Source organism: Vigna umbellata, chromosome 1 (assembly GCF_029865625.1).
Source record: "Vigna umbellata cultivar VRB3 chromosome 1, Vumbellata_1.0, whole genome shotgun sequence".
Taxonomy (NCBI): domain Eukaryota; kingdom Viridiplantae; phylum Streptophyta; class Magnoliopsida; order Fabales; family Fabaceae; genus Vigna; species Vigna umbellata.
Genome location: NC_142165.1, coordinates 108013773 through 108039043, shown reverse-complemented (window position 1 = coordinate 108039043; position 25271 = coordinate 108013773). Strand labels below are relative to the sequence as shown.

Below are 25271 nucleotides of genomic sequence, written 5' to 3'. Positions count from 1 at the left end.
ATTTGAAGAAGCAGAGTATCTCAGGAATGGCGTTTAAATGAGAGGTGATTTCATAGAGTATCGGATTTCAGAAATAAACTATACTTCCACGTGTTTGTTGGTACTTTAACTTTGACTGCACACGCCAAAAAGTAGCCATTGAAATTTCAAACTGGATGAAGTCGACAACTTGTACGCAAGTATCTGATAATCTCAAATCAACAAACTTTATTGTAACAGTCAAACAAAATTTTTCAACTGTTCCGCTGTTCACAATATGCTTCTCTAATTATTACTTTAATTAATCTTTTGATTAATTCGAGCATATCAATCAAATTCAACGATGTCCTACTGTGGTCACTGCTCACTAAACATTCATGTTCACAATTATTGATGTCTGTATACAATTTTTTCTTTAAAAACATTCATATTTGTCATAAATTTATTTGACTAGCAACTATATCTTATAGACTTTCCGGCATGCGTTAAACAAAGCCACTAGCTCTGATGTTTGTCTTTATGTTAGTGTTTTTTTTTTCACTCGTGCAGTACGGGATTTATTATAGTATATGTTAATGTCAACCTCCAATTTCGTTGCTGACTAAATAATATGTCTTTTTTATTTTATCTTATTTTGTCTTTTTATTATTTTTTTTCGTTTTATATTATTTGATTTTATTTTATTTTCTATATTAGTTTTTTTTTTAAAAAGAAAAAAAAGGAAAAAGGAAAAAAAAGAAAAAAAGGAAGAAAAAAAAAGAAAAAGAAAAAAAGAAAGAAAAAAAGAAAAAGAAAAAAAGAAAAAAAAAAAGAAAAAAAGAAAAAAAAAGGAAAAAAAAAGAAAAAAGAAAAAAAAGAAAAAAAGAAAAGAAAAGGAAAAAAAAAAAGGGGGAAACAGGAGCACCAACAGATTCACATAACAGAAATCCATCTTCCTACCCAACGAATTTGATAGCCCATTTTCTTCTTCCTCGAATATCTCCTTCCCGATTCTCTATTTCGCTCCCATCCTCCTGCTTCTTCAACCATCACACCACACCCCATTTTCAAAGAAACGACAACCACCAAACTCGCCTCCCTGTCTATCTCTCCCTTCTTCCTCCTTCGGCTTTGATTTCTCTTTCCTCATTCACGATCCCAATTTCACTAGGGACTCATTTCCGATACGATTCTGAGCTTGCTAGATCCACGACAAGGTTTCGTTTCCCAGATTCTTTTGTAAAATATTCTTCCTCTGGCACAACTGTCTCCGCCACCTCCATACACATTCATCTATCACAACCATTCCAAGCTTTGCCGCCGGCAGTGCTTCAATGGCGGGATCTCAAATCGGAGTCAATTACAACCGTAGATCTCGTCGTTCCGGTTAGCGTTGGTGGTGCGACTTTCGCCAGCGGTTGGGAAGATGTCGTCGGTCTGGAAGAGAGCCGCGGCTACGAGGATCACAGCACCGTCTCCGCCATCAAAGCCTCCATAGACAAAATCCCCAACGATTTCCAGGTAAATGCAGATTTAGCATCGCGGTTTGTTGCGGACATTGACGCCGATAAGGTCGAGTTTAAGTTTAAGAAGGCAGAGTATTGCGAGGCCTGAAGTTAATACTGATCTTATTATCAGAATGAAGCCAAAAACACATCACTCTTCGTCTTCTCTCCCCAAACTCTCCGAAACCTGCCTTAACCATCCCACCAACCCATCCCAACACCCCAAAACACGAAAATATCCATAGTTTTGATTATAAAAAAAAACAGAGAACAAGTTGCAAGCCCGGTGGTGGTGTGAGCGGCGACTAGGGGCTCCATTGGCAGCGACACCGTAAATAGATAAATCCAACCAAGGGTTTGGTGTCGCGTTCATAGAAGAGGGAAACCCTCGCACAAAGAAGGGAGAATCTGGTGCTTGCGGAGGCGAGGGTTACAAATGGCGATATTGTCGACGACGATAGAGATACAGATGAGTGATTTTGAGGAATGTCTACATAGTAGAAGTGGGAACGGTGATGGAGAATGAGTGTTATATCAAAAGAAGGAGCTGTGGCGGTTCTTGGCAGAGGAAAGATAATGGTGGTGCTGCTGTCTTTCACTTACTTTCAAAAGATCCCTACCAGCAAGGGTTTGGGCCAACCCAATCTTTCGTGTACCATTGATTTCCTCTGATTGTTTGTTTGTTGCATTCTCAATTTTTGAAAAAAATAGCAAATGTTCAATAAAAAGCATAAAAATAAAAAACAAAAGAAAATGAAAAAATAAAATAAAATTACAAAACTATACGAAATAATATTAAAGCTTCTAATAATATACTTTTTAATATCTTCTTTTTAAATATCTTCTCTCTTGAATAGAAAGAGATAAAACTAAAATTATAAAAAAAATGGTTTCAGAGCTTCTGACGGTATCTTTCTTCTTGATAACTAAATATAGTTTTCAATTTGTTCTTGTTTTATTTTTCTTTAAATATTGTTTTTTTAAAATAAAAAAGATAAATTTAAAAATTATAGCTGTAATTTGGTTTTCTTAATATTGTTTTTTTATAAATAGATATATCTGTAATTTGTTTTCAATCTTTTAGACCTTTCTTCAAAAACACTTACTTAAATATTATTATTTTTTAAATAAATATTACTATTATTCTATATTATATAGATGCGATTACTGTTTTATAATCTTATTTTAAACATTTACGTAAATATTATTTTTATATAATAAAATTAAAAAATAAAGATAAAAAAGATAAAATTTAAAAATTTAAAAAAAAATATTTTCTAATATTTTAAATAATAGTACTCTTGCGACCGTCCTTAATACTTAATACTTAATACTTTTGATCTAAAAGTTAAATAATAAATTAAATAATGATATGAGTATTGGCGTGATGGTCCGTATCAATGGTATGAGCACTTGTGTGACCGTTCGTGTCATCATAGTGCCCAATACCTTTTCTCTCTCTTTTAAAAATAATAAAAAATAACAAAAGTAAAGTTTTAAAGTATAATGTCATTTTAAAGGAATGAGCACTCGTGTGACCGTCTGCGTCGACCTAATACTCGTTACCTTCTTTTCCAATCATGCTAAAAATAACAAAAAAAATATAAAATCTTCAAAAATTAGAAACATCTCCATTTTCAAACAACACAAACAATTAATGTGTCAGAACTATATGATCATTTATTCTCCATCAAGAGTGGTGATAGTAGGAGTAATGTCACTCTTTGTGGGGTTCACTTTTCAAAATATTTAAATTTATCCATAATTTTTTTTCAAACAAATTCCTAAACAAACTTCTCAAACAGATTTTCAAAAGAATTATCTAACCCTAATTTCAAATTTTGAATGAGAATACGTAGGACCAACCAAGGTTAATACTTGTTAGATCCAAAAAATTAAAAAAAATATATTTTGTTTCTTTATAGTGTCTTTATGTAGTGATAGTGAGGACAATGATGAAATGTAATTTTTGTTAGAACACAAACAAAGTCTGACATTAAATAAAAGAAGAGATGAACATGAATTTATATACACATAACATACTTTCATTGATAAAAGGTCTTTTGGAGTGATACCAAAAACAAATATGTGACAACTTGACCCAGAGATTATAAATATGAAAAATAATGCTTAATCATTTAAATAAAATTATTAAACTTAAAATAGCTGGATTAAGAGAATACAATTTTTTTAACTTACATATTTGCCATAAATTTATTATACTAGTGACTATATGTTATAGATATTTAATTCCTGATAAGAGAACTTTTTAAATGATGTCAAAAATAAATTCGTAAAATAAAATTATTAAACTTAATGTATCCGCAGGGGCCGGACGTCGTACGAAGGGACCCGGGAAGCCGGGCGCCGTACGGAAGGACCGTCCGGTTGTCCAATGACCGCCTACCTAAAGATATACCGGAGTCCACTCCGGAGTCCACGGCGACTTACGACAATACCTATACGCAATCGTAGAAGGCACGCCGGAGGCTCATGCGATTGAAGAGCCAGCCAAAGATTGAACCTAGACCCGGTATAAACTCTCCTAACCCTTTTGTAGCAGGGAGAAAGGCCTACCAACCGGGCCGAACCTCTTTATAAGAAAAACTTTGAAGAACTCACAAGGAATTCTACCATCACAGAGCAGCCCGGCACGACGGCCACTGCATCAAATCTTGTTTGTTAGGCGAATCTTGTTTGTTAGGTAACCCAAAGTCCTACGTTCACTACGGGCACTAGGACTTGGGGGGCTTGTGTATCCGCAGGGGCCGGACGCCGTACGGAAGGATCCATATGAGCGGACGCCCAAGCTAATTGGGCGGATCTCCATGCGGACGAGGTGGACGCCCATATCACATGGGCGGACACGACCAGCAAAACCGGACGCCGTACGGAAGAGCCCATATGGGCGGATCCCATGGGCGGATCCCACATGGGCGGATCTCCGCGCGCGCGAGACAGACGCCCACTTCACATGGGCGGACGCCCACGCCCGCCAAAACACTAATCCACATGACTTAAGGAAAAGTAGCCTGGCTTAAAGGTAAATAGAAATTAGAAGCTATTGGGCTGTTTTGGGCCGTGATTAACTTTTCACTAATCCCAAGCCCATAGCGAAAACTATAAATACAGGTCCACGGTGAGTGGTAGATAGGTTACATTGAATGCACATTTATTGCTACTACTGAAAATAGCCACTGCTCTGAAACTGACTTTGGCATCGGAGAATCTTTTGCAGGTCTCCACCCCTCCGGATCAAGAGGAGAGCCAAAGCGCCAGGAGAAGATCCGCCTCGGAGACAAGGCTACGGGAGGACTTGGAAGACTTGGAACCGCACAGCCCTACACATCCGAAACATTTGGCGCCCACCGTGGGGCCGTGTGATTTCAAAAACTCAATGGTGACCACAAGAAACCAGGGCACGGACGACCCGGTGGAGATGATCCGCGCATTGCAGCAGAAAATGGAAGAGATGCAGCAGCGTCACGAGGACGAATTGGCCGCCGTAAAGGCCGACTACGAAGCCCGGATAGCCCAGGAGGTCGGGCGGATAGATGAAGGAAAGCAAAGGAAGGATAAGGAAAAGACGGTAGCGGAAGACAGTCCACCCGCCGATACCGAGTATGATAAAACCTGGAGGCCTACCGGGTCCGAGGCGGAAGGAAGCAAGGCTAAATCGGTGCATGCGGAGAGCGCTGCCGAGGACGGACGAATGATAGTGAAGTCGGAACCGTCGTCCACCTTGTTACTCCCATTCACTCAGAACATCATGAATGTCCAAATCTCGGAGCAATTTATGGCTCCACAATTCAAAATGTATAACGGAACAACGGACCCTGCCTCCCATATCCAGACGTTCTCGAACGCGATGGCGTTCCGAACAGGCAATGACGCCATTTGGTGCCGAGCGTTCTCGCTCTCGTTGGAAGACGAAGCACTGGAATGGTTCAACACCCTCCCTCCTAACTCAATAGAAAATTTTGCCGGATTAAAACAACTGTTCATTAAACAATTTGCAGCTAGCAGCACCCAAGACTTGACCGTATTCGAATTAATGACCCTCAAACAGGGAAAGGACGAAACACTACGGACGTTTATGGACAGGTACCAGAAGACCGTCCGTCGGGTAAAAAGCCTAACCCCAGAGCTCGCCCTTCATTACATCCTGCCGGCCTTGAAGCCGGGGCCGTTCAAGGATAGTGTCTGCAGGCGAGCACCCAAAACAATGGAGGAGCTGAGAGAAAGAGCGGCTGATGAAATAAGGGTGGAGGAGATGAAGCTCTCCTATAAAAAAGAAACTCAAGAAGCCAGGGGAGAGAGGACGGACAGTAATAAACCCGCCAATTCTACGGGAAAAACGTTCGGCCCTAGGCCCCGGGAGCAGAAGAAAGGACCTCGCTTCCAACAATATACGCCCTTGAACGCCTCAAGGGAGAAAATTCTCCGAGAGGCCCTAAGTGCAGAACTGATAGTGGAGCATGAGGGACTCCCAACTTCGAAGAACGCTGACCGGAGCAAACATTGCTCCTACCACAAAAACATGGGTCACAGCACCGAAGAATGCTGGACCCTCAAGGACAAAATAGAAGAACTCATCCGGGCGGGAAAGCTTAAGAAGTACGTCCGAGACGAGCGCCCGTCGCAATCAACCGAACGGTCTGCCCAGAGGCCTGCCTACCGAAAGGATAAGCCGCGGAATCCCCGAGCGGAACGACCCCGCTCCGAAAGGCGCCCGAGCCGAAGTCGAAGCCGCAGTCGGGAACGCCCCTTGAGAGGACACATTAATACCATTTCCGGAGGATTCGCGGGAGGAGGGTCATCTTCTTCCGCCCGTAAACGCCACGTTCGGGCCCTCCAATCCGTCCACCTGGTTGATAAGCCGCGTCGCTCCATGCCGCCCATCACCTTCTCGGACGAGGACTTTCACGCCCCTGATCCCGACCAGGACGACCCAATGGTCATAACGGCAGAAATAGCACGGTACGGGATAAGCAAAGTCCTGGTTGACCAAGGAAGTTCGGTCAACATCCTTTACTGGAAGACTTTCCTGCAAATGGATATCTCAGAAGATCTGATCGTTCCCTACGATGGGCAGATAGTAGGGTTTGCAGGAGAAAGAGTCGACACAAGGGGATATGTGGAGTTGAGGACGAGGTTGGGGACCGGACGGTCTAGCGAGGAGAAGAGGGTCCGGTATCTGCTGGTACAGGCCAACACGTCATACAACGTATTGCTCGGAAGGCCGTGCTTAAACGCTTTTGGAGCAATCGTCTCCACCCCCCACCTCACGATGAAATACCCCTCCGAGAAGGGGACTATCTGCACCGTCAGGGCGGACCAGAAGACGGCCCGGGAATGCTATGCGGCAGGGCTAAGGCTGCATGTTCGACCGGTAAAGAGGCGGACGGCAGGTTCTGAGGTAGCCATGGCGGACCTCGACCCGAGGACCAATACCGAGGACCGCCTGGAACCCATGGGAGAAACCCAACCTATCCTGATAGGGAGGGAGCCCGCCCAGACCACACTCATCGCCAGGGAGCTGGACCTTGAAACGGAAAAGGAGCTGAGGGCACTCCTTTGGAAGAACCGTGATCTTTTTGCGTGGACGGCAGCAGACATGCCGGGCATTCATCCTGCAGTGATGTGCCATAAGCTCTCGCTGTTCCAGAACGCTCGCCCCGTGGCCCAGAAAAAGCGAAGAATGGGTGAAGAGAAGCGTAAAGCCGTGGCAGAGGAGGTGGAGAAGTTGAGGAGAGCGGGCTTTGTCCGGCCGGTCACTTACACCACATGGCTAGCTAACGTGGTCATGGTGAAGAAGACCAACGGGAAATGGCGCATGTGTACTGACTACACGGATCTGAACAAAGCCTGCCCGAAGGATTCACACCCCTTACCCAGCATAGACGCCCTGGTGGACGGTGCCTCCGGACACCGAATATTGAGTTTCCTAGATGCATATTCTGGGTATAACCAAATACCCATGTACGGGCCAGACATTGAAAAGACAGCATTTATCACGGAGAAGGCTAACTTCTGTTACGAGGTTATGCCGTTCGGCCTGAAGAATGCGGGGGCAACCTATCAGCGCTTAATGGATAGAATATTCCGGGACCAGATAGGTCGGTGCATGGACGTTTATGTTGATGACATGGTGGTCCGGTCGGCGGACGGAGGAGGACACATCCAAGATCTCGAGGAGGTTTTCCGCCAAGTTAGGAAATTCGGCATGCGCCTAAACCCCGCGAAGTGTACATTCGGGGTGGCAGCCGGAAAGTTCTTGGGCTTCATGCTGACATCCAGGGGAATCGAGGCCAACCCGGACAAGTGCGACGCGGTACTACAAATGCAGAGTCCGGCCACCATTAAGGAAGTGCAGAGATTAGTCGGACGCCTTACTGCTTTGTCCCGGTTCATCCCCAAGTTGGCAGAACGGATGAGGCCGGTCCTACGTAAGTTGAAGAAAGGGGCCGGTCCGTCATGGGACGACGAGTGTGAGCGAGCATTCAAGGACGTCAAGGTCATCCTTAGCAACCCACCGGTCATGAACCGCCCGGTCCCAGGGGGAGATTTACACATTTTCTTGGGAGTGTCCGAAACGGCCGTCAGCGCCGTGTTGATGCAAGAACGGCCTCAGGCGAGGCTAATCTACTTCGTGAGCCGGACGCTTTTAGATGCAGAAACCCGGTACCAGCGGGTGGAGAAGGTAGCTTTGGCTTTATTGCACGCGTCCCGAAGGCTTCGTCCTTATTTTCAAAGCTATCAGGTGATAGTCCGGACAGACTTCCCAATCTCCAAAATCCTCAGAAAGCCGGACCTAGCGGGACGGATGGTGGGATGGGCGGTAGAACTCTCAGAGTTCGGTTTGCGCTACGAACCAAGGGGATCAGTTAAAGGCCAACATTTGGCAGACTTCGCGGCCGAGTTACCCCCGTCCGGCCAGGATAACTGGGATTTGTATGTAGATGGAGCATCCGGCCGTACGATCAGCGGGGCCGGCATCGTACTTGAAGGCCCCAATGGATTCTTACTGGAACATTCCTTAATATTCAAATTCAAAGTATCCAACAATCAAGCTGAGTACGAGGCTCTGGTGGCCGGCCTAGAATTGGCAAAGGACATGGGGGCGAGAAGGATAACCTGCCGGACTGACTCTGAGCTGGTAGTGGGCCAAATGAATGGCAACTTCCAAGTCAGAGAGGAGCGCCTCTTGCGGTACTACCAGCGAGCGACGGAACTCGCAAAAGCGTTCGATAAAGTCGACATACAGCACATTCCAAGAGAACAAAACACGAGGGCAGACATACTGTCTAAACTCAGTTCAGGAAGGGAGAAGGGACAGTTGACTACGGTCGTACGGCAGGTCCTACTCCAGCCCTCAGTAGAATGCTCGGCGGTATCCCGGGGAGGACAAGACTGGCGCACCGAAATCAGGGAGATCATGACCCGCCAGGATGAGGGGCGGACGGTAGGTCCGGGCGAAGCCAAGAAAGTGGCCCGTTATCTGGTCATAGGGGATGACTTGTACCGAAGAGGCTTCTCCTCCCCCCTCCTTAAATGCCTGGGGAACGAAGAGGCGCGCTATGTCATGGACGAGCTTCACAATGGCGTCTGTGGCCTCCACACGGGTTGGAGGACGTTGAAAGCCCGGTTACTGAGAGCCGGATACTATTGGCCTACCATGGAGGCGGATACGAAAGCGTTCGTCCAGAAGTGCCTCAGTTGCCAAGCGCACGCCAACCACTCTCACCGACCGCCACACGCTCTGAATCCAATATCATCCCCTTGGCCGTTCGCCCAATGGGGAATGGACATCGTGGGACCGTTTCCGTTAGGGCGGGCGCAGAAGAAGTTTCTTTTGGTGGCGGTGGATTATTTCACCAGGTGGGTAGAGGCCGAGCCCCTGGCAACCATCACGGCCGCCCAGGTCCAGAAATTCTGTTGGAAGTTGATATGTCGCTTCGGCCTCCCCCGATCCATCATCACAGACAACGGCCGGCAGTTTATAGATAAAAAACTCGCCGAATTCTTCAAAGGATTGGGGATCAAGCACATTACCAGCTCCGTCGAGCATCCCCAGACGAACGGTCAAGCCGAAGCAATGAACAAAACCATAGTTTCGGAACTTAAGCGGCGTCTGGGAGAAAGGAAGGGAGCATGGGTGGACGAACTGCCCGAGGTCCTATGGGCCTATAGATGCACACCTCATGGAACCACCGGCGAAACCCCTTTCAACTTAACTTATGGTACTGATGCCATGCTGCCGGTTGAGCTGGGCGAACCGTCCTTAAGGCGAGAAGTCGAGGACCTGAACCTCAACGATCAAGAGTTGAGAATCGAATTGGACTCCCTGGACGAACGGCGTGACCGAGCGGCGCTGAGGGCCGAAGCTTGCAAACGAATGGTCGAGAGAAAATACAACTCCAAGGTCCGCCCAAGAAGTTTCCAAGAGGGGGATTTAGTATGGAGAAAAGCGGGGGATGCCCGCCGAAACCCGGCGCACGGAAAACTCGCCGCCAAATGGGAGGGGCCATTCAGGATAGTGGAAGCCCCGGGGAACGGAGCCTACAGGCTGGAACGCATGGACGGACACCCCATCCCCAACACCTGGAACGCCACACATTTAAAGTTTTACTTTAGTTAATGTCAAATACTTGTTCCGATGTACCCCCATAATCAATGAATCAAGATACCTGTTTTCTCCCACGAAGCTAATGTCATCTTATAGAAATGTAATAACGAAGGATCGTCCGCCCTACCAAACTCCAAGCTGGCAAAAGAGTGTTCCAACGAGAACAACTCTCAGCTTGGTTGGGCGACATAACGAAGGATCGTCCGCCCTATCAAACTCCAAGCTGGCAAAAGAGTGTTCCAACGAGAACAACTCTCAGCTTGGTTGGGCGACATAACGAAGGATCGTCCGCCCTACTAAACTCCAAGCTGGCAAAAGAGTGTTCCAACGAGAACAACTCTCAGCTTGGTTGGGCGACATAACGAAGGATCGTCCGCCCTACCAAACTCCAAGCTGGCAAAAGAGTGTTCCAACGAGAACAACTCTCAGCTTAGTTGGGCGACATAACGAAGGATCGTCCGCCCTACTAAACCCCAAGCTGGTGAAAGAGTGTTCCGAGAACAACTCTCAGCTTGGCGGGGCGACGAAGTGAAAAACCGTCCGGAACACTCGGATAAAAAACGAAACAAAAAACTAGAAGCTAAACGCTACTGTCCGCCTCGGAAAGTCTCCATCACGGCCGGACAATTAACTTAAAGGAAAGTTATCATTGCAAGCAGAATGACATAGTAAGAAAACGCACGGAACTAAAAGCCACTGTGTATTAATCATTCATGTCAAAAGACATATAGACTTACAAAAGTACCGTCCGGCCAACCTCTGGACAATCCGAGACATTGGACGGACGGCCACAAGAATACACATCAAAAAATTCAAGTAAATAAAACTCCTAACTATTTCCTCCAGCACCGTCTGCCACGGCCGATGCATCCTCCTCGGCCATCAAGTCAACCAAGACGCCATCCACGACGTCCTTCTCGATGTCCACGCCGAGGCTATACGGATCCTCGACGCCCGCCAGGAGAATAACTTGGCGAAGGGCTTTGTTGAAGCCTTCCTCATGTTCAAACATGACGGTCGACTCCAGTTCGACGACCTTCTCCTTAGTTTTCGCAAGGTCTTGGGAAAGAGCCTCGTTCGCCTTAGCGCGCTCTGCTTCGACCTCCTTTAGGCGGGCCACTTCCGCCTGCAGCTGGCGATTTTCTTCCTCTGCGCTGTCAAGCTTGCCCCGGGCAGCTGCCAAATCCTCAGCGGCCTCTTTCTTTGTCTTCTCAAGATCGGCCTCTAGCCGATCGATCTTCTTGTTGTATTCCTCTTCGTTGAGAACCATCTCTTCCAAGGTAAATTGAAGAGAGGCCGCATTCTTCTTTTCTTTATCGAGCTCGGCCCGCACCTCCGCCACCCCGGGGCGATCAGCGAACTTCTTCAGGTACCACGCCAGGGCGGACGTCCGAGTAGACATCTCCAGCATGGCGTTGGTCAATTCCAACTCGGAGAGAGGCTCTATGAGCTCCCTTTGGGAGGAGCTCATGTGGAACTTCGACCGGTCACTCATGCTAAATTCCGGGCTGAAGATACCACCCGGAAGAGGGACGGCAGGGGCCTTCCCACGGTCCTTGTCTTTGCTCTTTCGAGCCTTTTTTGAAGCCGACCGAGACGAAGACCCCTCCTTGTCTTTGCGTCCCTCCGCAGCGTTCCCCTTTCTCTTGCGAGCTGAGGGATCGGCAGAAACAGTGGCCGCCTCAGATACTGGAGTCGCCTGGATGGCCGCCACCTCCGGTTGACAGTCGGGAGGCGGTACCTGGACACTTGGACCCCCAGTCTTATTGACGGGGGGGGGGCTTCTACGTTCGGGGTGGGACGCGCAGTTGCGTGGCGTCCGCCCAGAAAAACTCGCCCGGAAGGAGGAGGACGGGGTACGTTTGGGACGGTCGTCGGCCGGGCGGTCGACGAGCTAGCCCCGGACTTCTTCCGGGCAGCTATGAAATTGGATTTGCGGGAACCCTGAGTCGTCATAAGTTCTGCAAGAAACAAAGCAATTCAGAAAATTAACGTCAGTATACGAAAAATAAACACACCCAATATAACAAGACCATACCGAACGCCTTTGGTCCACAATCCTCGAGACTAAGGCATTCGACCAAACAGCGGGCGGAAATCCGGCGGGGGAGGTCGTTAATGGTACGCACGGCCTCCAAGTCGGGCGCTGTCAAGGCCCCCAAAGAAGTCGCCTTTATTCGTCGAGGATCTCTCGTCCAATAAAATGGGAACAACGGCCTCCCTTCAATATCGGAAAATTCGTGGAGGCCGGCTTTATCCACAATTATTTTGAAGTAATGAGTCTTGAAATTTTTGAAAGAATCGGAGAAAGGGCGGAAGAGGGTCCTATCCCGGACTGATATGAAGGACACCCAACCGCCAGAAGGAGAAGGGCGAACCTCGAAATAGTAAAAGAAGACCGGGATGGTGGGAGTGACGCCCACTGCTAGGCACATAGCCAAGAACGCCTGTACAGCCGCCCAAGAGTTGGGATGCAGTTGTGTAGGAGCCACGTTGACTTCTCGAAGGATGGCCATTTGGAACTTTGTGAAAGGCACCCGGATGAATAGATGGGTGAAGAAGGTGACATACATGAAAAAGAAGTCAAAGGGAGAAGACCGTCCATCATGAAAAACCCTTTCGTTCAACAAAGTCACACCAGCTCGAATTAATCTCGAGTCTTCTACATCCCGGACAATGTGCGTATGGCGGATCCTCCATTCCAAATCCTTGCGGAAAGCGTAACACGAAGAATACCGACTAGGAACGACAGGAGCCAACTCGGACACCACCGTCCCTACACCGTCCGGCTCATGGGGGGACCCGATCACGCGTATACCGCCCTTGAGCAGGAATAGAGGGACGCCATGGAAGATCCGGTCGTCCGGTGAAACCGGTGCCTCGAGGTCCGCCCCAGAAGACCCAACCGCCTCGTCCACAAAATGAGAGGAAACCGAGCTGGGAGAATCGCTGCCGTCGCCGCCCGCCGACCCCTCCCGGATTCCGCCCGACGACCCGGAACCAGACACAAGAGAAACGGAGGCCATTTATTACCTGAGGGAAAAAAGAATTTAAAATCTTCAACAAGGGAGATAAGCGAAAATGACCTCGTCTAATCTGCTATTTATAGAAAAAATTTCATAACCGTTGGACACGCTCCAGCCGTCTAGATCTGGCACGACCAACGCTCCAGATTCGGCGACGCTTCGCCTTCCGTCAATAGGAGCGCGCCACGTGTTTTCCCGCCTAAAGTCCAAATTTGAAAGCCCACTGGATATAGCCCAAATGCGGATTCCTGGCCCAACACACGCCGTACTCAAAATCCTACGTCCACTACGTGCACTAGGACTTGGGGGGCTTGTGTATCCGCAGGGGCCGGACGCCGTACGAAGGGACCCGGGAAGCCGGGCGCCGTACGGAAGGACCGTCCGGTTGTCCAATGACCGCCTACCTAAAGATATACCGGAGTCCACTCCGGAGTCCACGGCGACTTACGACAATACCTATACGCAATCGTAGAAGGCACGCCGGAGGCTCATGCGATTGAAGAGCCAGCCAAAGATTGAACCTAGACCCGGTATAAACTCTCCTAACCCTTTTGTAGCAGGGAGAAAGGCCTACCAACCGGGCCGAACCTCTTTATAAGAAAAACTTTGAAGAACTCACAAGGAATTCTACCATCACAGAGCAGCCCGGCACGACGGCCACTGCATCAAATCTTGTTTGTTAGGCGAATCTTGTTTGTTAGGTAACCCAAAGTCCTACGTTCACTACGGGCACTAGGACTTGGGGGGCTTGTGTATCCGCAGGGGCCGGACGCCGTACGGAAGGATCCATATGAGCGGACGCCCAAGCTAATTGGGCGGATCTCCATGCGGACGAGGTGGACGCCCATATCACATGGGCGGACACGACCAGCAAAACCGGACGCCGTACGGAAGAGCCCATATGGGCGGATCCCATGGGCGGATCCCACATGGGCGGATCTCCGCGCGCGCGAGACAGACGCCCACTTCACATGGGCGGACGCCCACGCCCGCCAAAACACTAATCCACATGACTTAAGGAAAAGTAGCCTGGCTTAAAGGTAAATAGAAATTAGAAGCTATTGGGCTGTTTTGGGCCGTGATTAACTTTTCACTAATCCCAAGCCCATAGCGAAAACTATAAATACAGGTCCACGGTGAGTGGTAGATAGGTTACATTGAATGCACATTTATTGCTACTACTGAAAATAGCCACTGCTCTGAAACTGACTTTGGCATCGGAGAATCTTTTGCAGGTCTCCACCCCTCCGGATCAAGAGGAGAGCCAAAGCGCCAGGAGAAGATCCGCCTCGGAGACAAGGCTACGGGAGGACTTGGAAGACTTGGAACCGCACAGCCCTACACATCCGAAACACTTAACATAGTTGAATTAAGAGAATACAATGTTTTTTTTTTAACTTGCATATTTACATGATTAAATTTATAATTACTAATAAAAATGCATGTGTCACATTAAACAGAGGTATCTGGAGCATAGTGTTGAACTGCATCAATAAATCCCATACCGCCTGATCATAGAAGAGTCCCTCTAAAGCTTATTATAAAAAGAATTTTCCTTCTCTTTAATTCTCATACCTTTCTCGGCCTTTTGGCTAAGATCAAGTGTAGTATCTGTTCTTATCAGTTTAATATCTGATATGTGGGTCAATGGCCCACACGATATTAAATTAATTTTTTGAAGGGGAGATTTTGATACAGTGGCTTGCTACTGAAAATTTCAAGTGTAGCTCAAGTCTTGCACTATCGCTTGAGCTTGGCACACCCTGCCAATTAGTTTTTAATTTAGTTTACTATTGGTTTAAGTCTATCATTTGTAGGTCTTGCATCCTCTACAAATTTGGATTGACTTTTTCATATTTAAACTATAATAGGCCCAAAGATTATGAATGTGAAATGTGAAAATGTTTGTGAAAAATAATGTTTGATCACATAAATAAAATTATTAAACTTAAAATAGTTGAATTAAAAGAATAATAACTAGACATTAGAGGATGATTAAATTTATAATTACTAGTAAAAATGCATGTGTTACATTAAGTGACCTGAGTTCATTTTTTTGTGATAATAAAAGATAATAAAATCATCATTATTATTATTATTTTTATAAAATTAAATATAAATCTTTTTTATGATTTTATTATAAATAGTTTTTATTTATTTGTACTCAATCTTTTAATTAAAATATAATTAAGTTTAAAAAATGATAAAATAGAAAAAAGTTAAATTTAAAATAACAGTCACTTAAAGGGAAAATTCAATAAAATAATTACTTTTTATAAAATTGAAAAATAAATGTAAACACCAAAAGAAAACTTCTTTATCTATATGTAAAGATTATATCATAAATAATTCTTTTTAAGTAAAATAATTATTAATATTATTAATATAATTGTTAAGATAATGATAAAATATTATAACTTGATAAAAACTAATTTGATTATTTTTATTTAATGTGTTAATAGTTGGGATTAAATATGTATTTTAGTATTTAATAATTTATGTTTGATTATTAAAGTAAAAGTTAATATTAATATTTAATTAATTTTGAAAATATATTTTTTTAATTCTTAAATTTGATTTTTTTTTAAATAAATATATATATGACAACTATTAAAGACTAAATATATACTAAATCTACTAATTAATAAACTTCAAATAAAACTAAGGTAACTAAAGTTATTATATTAATACTGTATTTTCTTTTTATTGTATTAATAACAAAATATCTTAATAGTCATTGTATTAAACAAACAATTTACCAATAAACTTACATTTTTAACATGGAAAATAATTTCTTTTATCATCGTACTATTAATGTTTTAAGAGATAATATTTTGGAGAGAAAGAAACTTATGTTTTGTTTGTTTTTATAAGTGGATTTAAGAGTGAAAAATTATGCACGAGAGAAGAAAATGAAAAATGAAAAATGATGTTTGTTTTAAGAAAATTTCAAAATTTGTAAACGTTTTTAATTAATAAAATTATAATTTTAATGTTATATCTAAAATTAATTTAAAATAAAATGTAATTAGTTTAATTCTCATGCATACCTACCTTCGTTCCTTTGTTCAAATTACACGCTCTCAACTATATTGTTATTAGTGATAATAAATACAAAACTTACTTCTTCCATTCATATAAATCTTATATAGTTTAAAACAGATAAAGTGCTAACACGACATATTTTAATGTAGTTATAAGAAGAGTGTTTCCTTATGCACTTCTAATTTTATAAATAATAGTAGATTTGTCTTCTTAACAGCTTAGGAATCTTTGATCACTTTTTATGTGTCTCAGATTCTTCTCTCATTTTTTTTTATTAAAAAATTCTAACAGCACCCTCCACATTGCACCCTCACGTCTCATTCTTCTTCGATTGCGAGTTCTCAGCGTTCTTTTTTTTTTTTTCATTTTGAAGGTGTAGGAAGAGTTTTGGGAGATGCAGGGATAAGTACTAAGAAAATTTACAACTAACAAAGTAAAAGAATTGTGGTGATTGGATTTCTTTCATTCTTTCTTTTAAAATATGATATTCTCTTCCTGTTTGAAAAAATTAAGCAATGTGTAAGAATAAAATTAAAACCTACAAATAAATGTCATTTTAACTAGTATTAATTACTTTTCATCTATATTTTTAATAATATTAGTGACAGGGAACTAAAACTATAAATAAATTAATGACCAGTAGGTTAATCAGGCACGTATTATTAATATGAGAAATTTAAAGTATGTACCCAATATTAAATATTTATTAATATGTAGTTTAAAATTGTTTAATGTCCTAAATGCATTAATATACAGGTACAAATGTTAATTATTCTGAAACATGATATCAAGGATTTTATAAAAATATTAAAAAAATATAATTAATCAAATATGCATCTTAAAATTTAATTCAATAAAATTAATTTTTATGTTTTATTAAATACAATACATCTTTTATCATAAAGAAAGATGTTTTTAGTAAGTTAAAAGAAGCATGAAGATGAATCCATTGTTGTTCACATACATAATTTAAAATATTAAGTATTATGCTTTAGAAGTTGTTTATATTTATATAAATAGTGTTTAATTGATAAAATGAGTTGGGTAAATATAGACAAGATAACTAGTTTTAAATGAAACTGAAACTTTTTAATGTCAAGCAACTTTTGGTATGCTCTATTATAGTATCTTGCTCTTACTTTTGAAAATCAATAAAAACCTCTTTTTACTTCTTTTTTTCTTTCCTTTATTCTTTTTTCCATTTTCCTGTTTGTCAAATCCTGACATAGTAGTCATGTTTAAATCTGAATGAAGTCATGCTAGGAAAATGAATATGAAGTTTTGCTTCTCAATAATACATGACGTCCTGTTCATGTTTTTGTTTTTCTCAAATTTCAAGTATTCAACTGCATAAATATTTTATTCACTAAATCATATAAAAAAACTTATTTTATTTATTTTCTTTGATATTTAATTTTTATTTATTTAAAGAACTTTTTTTTTAAAACAAATTTCATAATTTATCTAAAACATTTTTAATTTTATTAAACACTATAAGTAAAAGTTATATTTAGTATAGATGATTTCTTTTTCTCGATTGAATCAATTGATCTCAGCGTGTATGTACGAAGTTGTGTTAAAATGTAGTTCTTTCCACGTCCATTGAAAGTTCCTCGCAATTCTTTCCCTTAATTAGATGTGAGGATTCTCTTTCAACATTTTAAAATGTAATACTCACACTATGATGGTAGGAACCTCCATCACAACACACACATATATAATCCATATGTTATGTATACTTATACAAAATATAAATATCCCCTCACATTCATATCAATGATCTCATCTCATCTTCAAAATCACACCTTTAAATATCAATATATTTATTAAAAGATACAATATGATCACATAGTCATATCATTTATGCTCATACAACTTTCACATCCTTTTTCAACATGTATTAAAGATCTCAAATTTTCAAATGTCAAAACAAGGCAAAATTTATTACACAACCTAAATACAATTTCTAAAGTTATATTAATCATGTCAATTTAGTTATTATTTATGTGAAAAATAATATAATCATCTAAATATCTTTAGGTTTCTTACTCTATAATATACTATGAATTTTGAAGAAAAGATATTACAGTAACCTGAATAAACTCTTAAATCTTCAAGGATTCATCTTAACCATCAACAACCTCAATGACTAAAACTTCAAAACCCTAAAACATAGTATGCATGTATGGTTAGGAGAAAAAAATGAAGAGGAAATTGAGAAGTTTACCCAAAATCACTGCTCTATACTTTAAAGGTTTCTCGGTTCCTTATCAACTTAGAAAATTAATTTCAAGCCATTACTTCCTGCACCCTATCATTTTCTTCCTACACCTTATCACTTCTCCTATCACTTCTGAAATTTATTTTCTGGAACACGATAAACATTTAGTAATCTCACTTCATATTATTTTCTCTCCTGTTTGCCAAAACCAACCCATCCTTTTTTCATTTTTACTTTAATCACTTTAGTGATCAGCTCACCAATAAAGCCCAGTACCATTTCTTTACATACTTAAACAATATTTTTAAATTGATATGTTCGTACCTTGAACTGGTAAGTATTATGCCGGATTATGCTTCTTGAACATTGCTCTTAAAAAATGATTAAAATATACTACATATGTTTTGGAAACTTTTGAATTAAAAATTATTAAAATTGAAGAAAAAATTTACCTTGTGATTTTTCAAAAACTTTTCACTCCCTCGTTTGCGCCTTCCCCCTTCTGTGTAAGACCACTGTGACCGTCTTTGCGTTTCTCTTATGTGCCTTCTGTGTCTGTTCTGCTGTTGTACATTCTAACGTAAGACACCACCAGGTAAGGGCGTAAATTCGTCCGAACTTCATAGCATGTCAGTAGTACCAAAAATGCCCCCAGCATAAACGTACTTCATTAACATTGGTAACATATGCTTTCACACCATTTTTACTAGATGTATTTCTATGATCCATCTTCCATTAACCCCCACCGAACAAGAGTGTAACAAGTTTCTTGGAGAGAATAAGGTTATTTAATAGTATTTAATAATACATACTACAAAGTAACATGATAAAATTGCAGCAAGCCAGCAACATCAGCAATTTGCACTCGATTATTATCATTGTCTGCATATATTCATGTGTTTCATGCAAAAGGAAAAAGCAATGTTTTTAATAAAATGACCAGAAAAGAAGAGGAATGCAATTGTTCTTTCCTTTCCCTCACACAGCTTCACCACAAGCAGAAAATTGGCTTGCGGCGACAATTCCAACTCCTAAAGAAAGGCCCATGACCTACCCACCATGCAAAAATGTATAGCAGAGGCCAAACAAGATCAAATTTTGATTGGTTTCGGAATGCAGTCAGCAGATCCAAACCCAAGTCAGAGTTCAAGATAGCTATGCATATTCCTTTACCGCGAAGAATACAAAAAGCCAGTAATGCAGTGATAATATACGACAGAAACTTAGAATTCTGTTAAAATCCCGAGGCCGCAGTATTCACATAAACCCTGCCAATAAAATCTTAAGGAACAAAGAAGCCTCTTTAACTTCCTGTTCCCGGGACGTACCTCTCCCTACTTAAGGAAAGAAATCTATACATAGTATGAAATTGGGTGATCTGAATGGTGCAGCCGACACCAAAAACTTGTTGAAAACATTTTAAAATACGAGTATCCTAAGATATATATATATATATATATATGTATGTATATATATATATATATATGTATGTATATATATATGTATGTATATATGTATGTATATATGTATATATATATATATATATGTATGTATATATATATGTATATATATATATGTATGTATATATATGTATGTATATATATGTATGTATATATATATATATATATATATATATATATATATATGTATGTATATATATATATGTATGTATATATGTATGTATATATATGTATGTATATATGTATGTATATGCTTAGGCATAAGCTGAAGGGAACAACTGTTCTGTTTCTGTGATATGGGCACATTGCCTATTCCTATCTAACTCCTAATCCGTTGAACCAAATCATCCTTTCCACTCCCAACCTAAGAAGCCTCAGTTTAATAATTTCCATGTTATTCCTAGTATAATCTGGTGTTAGTCATTCAAGAACTAAACTAACTCTTATGAACCACAACAGTTCAATTTCAGTTCCGCTGAATATTCAAACTTTGAGCCAAGGTTCAATAAATAATCTAGACATATATTAAGTGCATAACACACATGAAGCAAAACAATCAATGTTAGTGAATAACTGATGCCAATTTGATGAGCACTCAATATGCATAGAAAACATAAAACAGAATTACTTTTGGATCGATTCATTACCAAATCCAAATTATTTTCCAACCACACAGAATCAACCCTTAAACTAAATCAAACAAATACAACAGAAAAATAGAAAAACCTCCAAAACGTAGAATAAGATGGTCATTATCTAATTTAATAAGATTCGATTGGATTCAATTAGTCTAGCTCATTATTGTCCCCATAAAAGAAGAACCACATAAGCAAATCAGAGAATTGTGGAAAAAGAAATTGTGGAGTGACACGTATGGCGACATGTACAAGTATCTGACTACACAAAAAGTGAAGAAGGGGGATTGTGAAGAAGCAGCTTTCGGCTGTTGGCTCGGACCCCTGAGTCGGACTCGTCGTGATACCACCCCACCGATTTCTGAGCCTCCATGACGATTTGGGAAATACCTGAAGAAGCAAGGAAAAGGGTAATTGAAAAATGGGAACAGAAATTGGAAATCGGAATCGAAAAAGAAGAAAAAAACCTTGTCTGACGGTTTGCTTGTTGTTGCGGATATCGTGGACGGTGGCGGAGATTTTCCAGTACAGAGGGCGACCAATGTAGAAGACAAGAAGAAGCAAAAGCGCCACCGTCACAGTACGGAAAACAATCCTTGATGTTGGTGAACCCATTTTTCTTCTCTTATCTTTTCAAGCACACGATCAACCACAAGAACAACAGAACAAAACCCTCCGTCTGTGTCTCCTTTTCTGGTTTCTGTTTATTATCGAGTCACTATCTTGTTCTCAAATTTACTTTTTTTTAATGTTAGTAGTTAGTATTTTTTTTTCTTGATCTCTCTTGTTATCAATTTTCATTTTGTTAGTTGTTAATATTTTATTAGTAGAGATATTAATATGAGAAGTTAAACTTATTATTTATTTTATTTTTACTATTAGTTAACCTTATAACTTGCTTTGAATAAATAGTTTTGTTGGTGGGATTATTAGCATGCAAATGTTTATCTTATTTCTCTGTTAAATTAGCATAAGATTCAGAGATATTTTTATACTTTTAATAAACTTTAATCCATAATGGAAAAACATTGAGAGACTATTAATTGCATGTGAATACATTTTAATATTGTCAACTGGAAAAAGATGCTTTTGACCTTTTATGAGTATTAAAAAAACAGTAGTTAAAGTTGTTAAATAATTATAATTATATAGGAAAACTAGAGATTATATATTATTTTTATATTGTTTTTTTAAGTTAATTGATTTGGATAATAAAACGATTTAAATAAAGAAAGTTAATTTATGTTCAAAGCTAATCACTAATAAATTTAACAATGAAATTTATTAAATATTATTTATGCAGCACTGAGTCCCGTGACTTTTAATAAAGGTAACAATGTTAAAAAAATTATCCTTTATGTGTTTTATGTGTTTTTTTGTTTTTTTATTTGTCCTTTCATTATTTCATGATTATATGACTCAGAGGACGATTTAAGAAAATTTTTCAAAATTTTTAGTTTTTTTTTAATTGTTCGAAATTTTCTTATAATCATTTATTTAAAATAATTAAAAGTTATTATTATGTTATTTGAATGATTTAGAATAGTAATGATGAAAGCAAATATGTTATCGTAAATCATCGTCTTTTTATGCTTTGTTTACTTTTATGAGAGATGATTTGGGGTGTTTTTTTATGCTTTCTTTACATGTGAGGATTTATGATAGATGATTTGGGGAGAGTGATTGAATGAATTTTGGGAGATTTGAGGGTGAATTTTTGTTGTTTGTTTGAGTGGATTGAGAGGTAATTGAGAGTGAATTTAGAAATAAAATTTGTAAAAATTAGTGTAAGATTTTATTGATGTGATAAATAAAAGAGATTTGTTTAATATGTAAAAATTAAAGATTATTAAAATGTTTCTAATTATTAAAGCAATATAAAATGATAATAGTTAATGTTATATTTAATTGTAGAAATGTTTATAAAGAGTAAAAAATTAAAATTAATTATTATAGTAAATTTAAAAAATGTAAAAAAATCATAAATTAGAAAAATGATTTTTTTAAAATGTAATATTTTTAAAATATTTTTTTATATTTTAATTTTTATTTATTTATTATTATTAACATTAAAAAAAGGAGCTGCTAGCATAAATGCATAACAAAATACGGTGAAATTTCGGAGTACAATGGATTATGTTACAACATAAATCAATTTTTCGCTATATTTTTTTTTTCAAAACAAAAAGGGTGAGTTCGATGTTTTTTTTTTTGTTAAACTCCCCCTTCTTTTGTTCCTAGTCAAACTACCATGTAATATAACAGTATTACAAACCTGAATGCTCTCTGCATTAGGTTTTCTCTTCTTCAAATCCAATTTCGATGGCGGCGGCGTCGCGACGGCTTCGGGACCTTCAATCACAGGCGGCGAACAAGATATGCGTTGACTACAGCCAGAAGAACCTGCAGTGGGCCTCTGCATCGTACGACGTCTTCATGTGTTTGGAGTGCTCCGGCAAGCACTGTGGCTTGGGCGTTCACATCTCCTTCGTCCGATCTGTCACCATGGACTCCTGGTCCGAAGTCCAGATCAATAAAATGGAAGCTAGCGGCAACGATAAGCTCAACGCCTTCCTCGCTCAGTGCTCCATCCCCAAGTGGACAGACATCGTTACTAAATACAACACCAACGCCTCCACTTTCACGCGAAGCTTGCAACAAATGGTCCAAGGAAACCGAATAACAACACGCCGGAACCGAATACAGCCTCAAATGTGAGGGCACAACACGGAACCGAATACAGCGCTGTTGCGAGAATGGGGAACCCAATACAGCTCCTTTGTGAATCGTTCGCAGGCCTGGAACCGAATACTGGAGGTATGGAACCGAATACGTTCAATTTCAGTGGTGAAGCCGTTCATCATCTTCTTCACTTTCAAGACGCACATTCCACTAAACCACTTTCTTCTTCATGCCATCAGCTCCTTCTTCATCTTCGTCTACAACCCTACATCTTAAAAATTGTTCTTCACTGTCTTTTTAATATTAACTTGGGATCGATAGCTCATATACACAGATGGAATTGAATAATAAGTTAAGGGCATACGTGACTTTTTACTACAATCCTTCCATATCTCTCTACTTTTGCGGGTGATGAAAAACCTCTCCATCCTGCAAATCTGTCTTCATCGTTCATCGTTTTTCCTCTCATTTGAACACGAGGGAACCTTCATTTCGCGCGCTCATTCGTCTCTGTACAATCTGTTCATGCGTGTTAGTATCACTTCAAAATTCATCAAAGTTTTTGTTTGAAGCGACAAAAGAAACATGTGATTCTTTGTGAATTTTTATCCTTGCAATGTTTTTATTCTCTTCGCTCATAAGTTCACATACTTTGTTGTCTATATGAATTTCGTATTTTTTTTTTAAAGTTGTCTCATATTCAATAAATTCCAAAATAATGCAGGCACATAACATGATATACATTTACAATAGTAACATTGGTTCCATTTTTAGATTGGATGTTTATATTACCTTTACATATCACGATAATTTTGGAATTGTTTCCAAAATTCACTTCTCCTTTCACCGATTCATAAAATAGAAAAAAAAAATCTCATCAAAATGTCAAATATCATTGTTTTCAACAAATAGACTTTATGAATAAGTATTATGTACTAATTACCTTAAAGTGAATATTAGTAGTGCAATTAAGGGTTATTCTAGGTTGGCCTCTTTTGTTAATAATTTTGTAGAAAGTTGGTGTAGTTTTTCAACTTTTTAGGAATGAAAAATTTTGTTTATGCTAAAATTATGCAAGAATATTTATTCTTTAGAGTGATCTTGTATGAAGGATTTTCAATATTTTGGTTGGAGAGTAATGTTTTCTTAGTTTATCGTAATTTTTTTTTTTATCAATGAACAATTGTTTAGAGTACTAAAGAAGATAATGTTAATATTTGCAGTTTTGTAAGCATAAGTACTTTAAAGTTTTCATGTTTTTTATGATTTATGAAAAAAAAAATCATTGCACCAATAAGTTAATAAATTTTATTTTGATTTATAAAGAACAATTTAACTAATTTAATATTTTACCAATTTGTATTTATTAAGACTTTTTTCACAATAAGTATAATATATCTATACATCCTTGAAATATAATTTTTAGCATTGGTTTAGTATAATCCTCATACTTTATATTCTTTTATTTAACTATATTTTTAATATTTTTTTGCATGAAATAAATTATTGATTGATTTTGAAGTGTCACCATGGTTAAAATGTGAAAATTTATAATGATATCTAATATAACCTTATTTAGATATACATAACAATTTGGATAAAGACGACAATATTATTAGTATATAATATTTTATTTTAGATGATTATATATGATAAGATTTTTTTTTCAACTGTGTTTTTTCTTTTTCACGTCAATAAAACATATAATTGTGTGAAAGAATTCCACAACCAAAACAATTTAAAAACAGCAAAATTGCCAGTATTTATTTAGAAAAAATATTAAAAATAAATATTATAGAAACCAACTCTCATATCAATGAATCATCTACGAAGAAAAACATTTTATATACCTTGGATTTCTTATAAAACTAAATGTGTAAAATTTAAATAATTTTGAAAGTTCTTTACTATACTCCTCAAAATAATCAACAATAACTATAATAAGATTTTATTTTTCATTTACTATACTATTTTATCGCCTTCATGAAAACCAAATATTAATAATATCATATTAAATTAAAGAATAATATTATTTTTAAATAAATATAGGTACCAAATATTAATAATATCATATTAAATTAAGGAATAATATTATTTTTAAATAAATACA

The 25271-nt window shown here is 39.3% G+C and overlaps 2 protein-coding genes, 1 non-coding gene and 1 pseudogene across 3 annotated transcripts; 3 read left to right on the top strand and 1 right to left on the bottom strand.

Annotated features, from left to right (window-relative positions):
- Positions 1-4860: 4860 nt before the first annotated feature.
- LOC148207081 (uncharacterized) lies at positions 4861-10104 on the top strand. The gene has a single exon (XM_088109464.1). It carries the CDS (start codon positions 4861-4863, stop codon positions 10102-10104), a length of 5244 nt encoding a protein of 1747 aa, XP_087965590.1.
- Positions 10105-14689: 4585 nt separating this feature from the next.
- On the top strand, positions 14690-14885 carry LOC124825422 (U2 spliceosomal RNA). Its single transcript, XR_015784004.1, has one exon. It is a non-coding gene; the product is annotated as a U2 spliceosomal RNA (small nuclear RNA).
- Positions 14886-20458: 5573 nt separating this feature from the next.
- On the bottom strand, positions 20459-21180 carry LOC124824991 (Low-density receptor-like protein). Its single transcript, XM_047297528.2, has 2 exons — positions 20947-21180; positions 20459-20869 (listed from the first exon to the last, which is right to left on the bottom strand). The coding sequence occupies exons 1-2, from the start codon at positions 21092-21094 to the stop codon at positions 20742-20744; spliced, it is 276 nt and encodes a 91-aa protein (XP_047153484.1). The 5' UTR covers positions 21095-21180; the 3' UTR covers positions 20459-20741.
- A 1621-nt stretch (positions 21181-22801) lies between these two features.
- LOC124824832 (ADP-ribosylation factor GTPase-activating protein AGD7 pseudogene) lies at positions 22802-23197 on the top strand (annotated as a pseudogene).
- Positions 23198-25271: the final 2074 nt, after the last annotated feature.